The following is a 3,612-nucleotide window of genomic DNA, read 5'->3' on the forward strand; positions in this document are numbered from 1 at the left end:
CTTCCAGCAAAAATAGAAGCGGCAGCAAGGAGGAGCAGATCCTGTCTCTACGGCAATGGCTGGTTTTTTTAGACTGGTGTTTTCCCTTCCCGAGGAGGCAGAAGGAGAATTCTTTTACAAAATAAACTGGCCCTTGTTTTCACAGGAGAGCAGGAAAGCCGAGGGGAAGGAAGTGAAAACTCGGGAGTACCTGCTGCCAAACCGAAACGGCAAAGAGTGGATTAGCGGCTCTGAAGAGCCAGGGGATGAAGCTAAGCGATACATTAAGGATATGTCTCAAAACCTCTCAAGTCTGGCTCTTGTAGCCCTAACACCCTTTCTGCTCTAACCCCTCCTTCTCTCCTAACTGCCGTTTGGGAAGTGTCGCAGATGGCTCCGACGGGAGCTGCTGCAGGCCGCTTCCGTGGCCTTGCATTCTGCTCGACACGGGACAACTGAGGACGACTTCATGAAGCTGCCTCCGCAGCAAGCTCGGGTGGGGATGCTGGCAGTGTTTACTTGCCCAAGGTAAGGGATCTCCGGCAATACATATCCTGCCCCATTCGACGGGCTGACTGAAAGAGGGGGGAGAAGGGGAGGGCTCAGTTGAATTTAGCCTTTGAAAAGTCCATTTCTGGATGCTGTTCCATGAACCTGCAAGGAAAACAAAGACAAGAGCTTGGGTATGAGCCAGCAGGAGCCACAGAACAGCTCTCTTTGGGGGGGGGGGGGGGAGGAGCCCCCCCCCCCCCCGCCCCAGCCCGGCCTGGAAAGTTTGCTTCCTCCCCATGCCCTCCACAGCAGGGACTGTTTTGCTGAGCTCCTTGGGACACGCTCCCCGTACTACAAAGACTTTTTCCTCGGGTCAGTGGTATCAGCAATCCTACCAGCCATCAAGGTCAGCAAGTCCAGACACATGGGAGTTATTAATTATCAGACACACACCCTTTAACTGTTACCTCTCGGACAGACACGTAGCAGCTATGACACTGATTGTGGGGCAGAGGGGAGATGGTGAGGGTAGATTACGATTTAAGCTCAAACGTGTTACCTTAAACGTTACTGGGGACATGGGGAGTATCTCCAGTGCTGCCACAGTGAAAACCCGTGAAGGACGTGACCAGAGAAATCCGGTTTCAGACTAGGTGCAACCTGATTTCAGATGTACTGCAATCCCAGCAGATAGGACTATTTGGACTCAGGTTGCTACATCAGAAAGTTCTGAGAACAATACCCCGTGCTTATGAGTGATCAGGAGTGATTAGCGCACGCAGAAGCTCCTTGGCTTCCTCCTCTGCCCTGCGGTTCACCAAGGGATACAACACACAACCACATGGAGGATTCACGCACAAAGTGCAAGTAAGGGCAGGCCTCCCGTCTTCCTCCGTGCTCTCATCTCACGGTTTCCCCTGAAACGCCACCACAGCGTTTCCACTTCCCATTTCCCCGGCAATCTGTGCTGCGAGAACAGCGTCCTTGTTCAGCAGCCAGGAGGGCTTCGCTGGCAGAGACTAGGACTCACCTGGGTGTCACCGAGTCTACTTTGGCCTGAACAAAGTCTAAACTTCCTATCCATCCTTTACCAGCCAATCTGCGCGCAAGCCAAACTTCCAGAGCACTGAACGAGTGACCTTGCCAACGAGGTGTCCCGTACGCGGACTTCCCAGGAGAGGGCTGCCTCCCATCCTACTAACTCAACAGACAGGCACGAAGGTAAGTCTGGTCTCTGCTCTGAAACAGTTGCACCCTAAGCGGCGCACTGATCAGCGCGAAGCTTCTGCCGCTGCAGATAAGCTAAGGAAGAAAAGGAGCCAGGCCTTCTACGCTAAATCCTCCTTCCAATCCCGAGATAAGATGCGGGTTTGCACTTGCTGAAGAACCTGCATGACCCAGAGTTGCCTCCACGGCTGTCCCAAACGGCCTTGGGAGCTCCGTGAGTAATTTCCCTGCCAAGGTGCATTTATGTCAAACAGGGCAATAAAGACATAAAAGTGCTATTGGCTTGGAGACAGCTGGCTGGTGGCAGGTGTGCAGGGAGGGGCGATTATCTGGGCCACCGAGCAGAAGGAGATTAGAAAACCATCAAGACCATGTTAAAGTTCAGTGGAGATGGTACCTCCAGTCTCAAACATGCTTTCTGGACTCGAAATCAGCAGACTAAGACAATTCCGGAGCTAGGCTATTCCCAGAATTTCCCGTTATGCTTTCTACCCCCACGGGCTTTTATAGGCGCTGGTGGTTGGCCAACAATCCCATGACTACGTAACTGCAGATGTGAACACAGGTAGGACTGAAGGCCAACCTGTCTTCTGCTCCCGTATCTGTGTCGCGGAGGAAGAGGAGAGGGGCTTGGGAAAGCAAATACCCACAAATTCATGAGGTCTACGCACTTTTTCAAAATGTCTTGCTTCTTCTGTTCATCAGACGTGGGGAGGCCCATGGATTTCTGTCGTTGATCGTACATCATTTTCTCCACCATACTGCGAGTTTCGCTGTCCAGGTCTGACAACTAAAAGCAAGGACTTCTGTCAGGGTTGGAATAACTCGTCCCAACCCACACGTACACCCTGCTTGCAGAGAACACGAATGCACTGAGGTTACGCTACGCTGCGCGCACGGGCTGCAGAAATACTTAGACAGACACTAATCTATAGACTCAGCTTCATTCATTTGAAGTTTTGGGGGCACTTATGTTACGCGATAGCACCGTATGCAGCAGCACTCCCGTATTGGTTTTAGGCTGGTAAACAAAAAGACACAGAAGTTGAACGTGAGCCGAGTGCGAGCACATTTAGGGGAAGGCTCCACTCAGTAAAACGGGGGGAGTTCTCACCTTTGAGTTCTCTGGATTAATTTTCTTGGTGTTGATTTCCGGGTCTGTGGAGACTAGTTTGTTCCACCATTCCATCTTGTTGATCTGAAGGATGAAGAAACAAAAAAATGTTGTTTTTCTTGGACTTGCTCTAGGAATTTTACGTCTCAGTCACAGGAAAAAAGCTGCTGGAATCAAACTTCATTTGACAGTTTTCTAAACGTCAGTAAAATCTGAACGTGGATGAAGGGTACTACTTGCATTCTGAACCACTTCAGGTAGCCTGAATTTCCACAGCTGGGAAATCTGAGAGCATGTCAGATGTCACGTTTGGCATGACATAAATGGGATTACACCTGGAGAGGCCCAGAAGGGACACAATAAGCAGTAAGGTCTGTCCCTGGATTTTCGTGTCACTAACAGATGTCAAAACATGGCGTTATTCTGTTAAGGAGCAACTTTAAAATGACTGATTTCCTTCCAGCCTTTCCTGAACTGCTGAGCAATCAGTTGGATATCCCGGATTAGCGTGAAGTTAGGCTGAAGATCGGGGGAACTTCCAATACCCCGCTTGCCATGGCATCGCTGACACTGTACCAAGGATAAGCACGGTTCTTCTGTTTCAGCTGACAAAGCCCAGGGCTGTCATAGGTTTGTGTCAGACTCTTATTTCAGCACAGAATCACAGAATGGATGGGGTTGGAAGGGACCTCTAAAGGTCATCTAGTCCAACCCCCCTGCTGTGGGCAGGGACATCTTCAACTAGATCAGGTCGCTCAGAGCCCCGTCCAGCCTGACCTGGAATGTTTCCAGGGATGGGG

General features: G+C 50.7%; 1 protein-coding gene across 1 annotated transcript in view; it reads right to left on the reverse strand.

Moving 5' to 3' along the window:
- Nucleotides 1–6: 6 nt before the first annotated feature.
- Nucleotides 7–3,612, reverse strand: part of NUDC (nuclear distribution C, dynein complex regulator) — a 9,388-nt gene continuing 5,782 nt past the window's right edge. The window contains exons 7-9 of the mRNA XM_009276269.1: nucleotides 2,813–2,896; nucleotides 2,370–2,488; nucleotides 7–633 (exon numbers count right to left, since the gene is read on the reverse strand). Of these exons, the coding sequence (XP_009274544.1) occupies nucleotides 582–633; nucleotides 2,370–2,488; nucleotides 2,813–2,896 (255 nt within the window). The 3' untranslated portion in view covers nucleotides 7–581. The remainder of the gene's footprint in view (nucleotides 634–2,369; nucleotides 2,489–2,812; nucleotides 2,897–3,612) is intronic.

Source organism: Aptenodytes forsteri, unplaced genomic scaffold (assembly GCF_000699145.1).
Source record: "Aptenodytes forsteri isolate BGI_AS27 unplaced genomic scaffold, ASM69914v1 Scaffold321, whole genome shotgun sequence".
Taxonomy (NCBI): Eukaryota; Metazoa; Chordata; class Aves; order Sphenisciformes; family Spheniscidae; genus Aptenodytes; species Aptenodytes forsteri.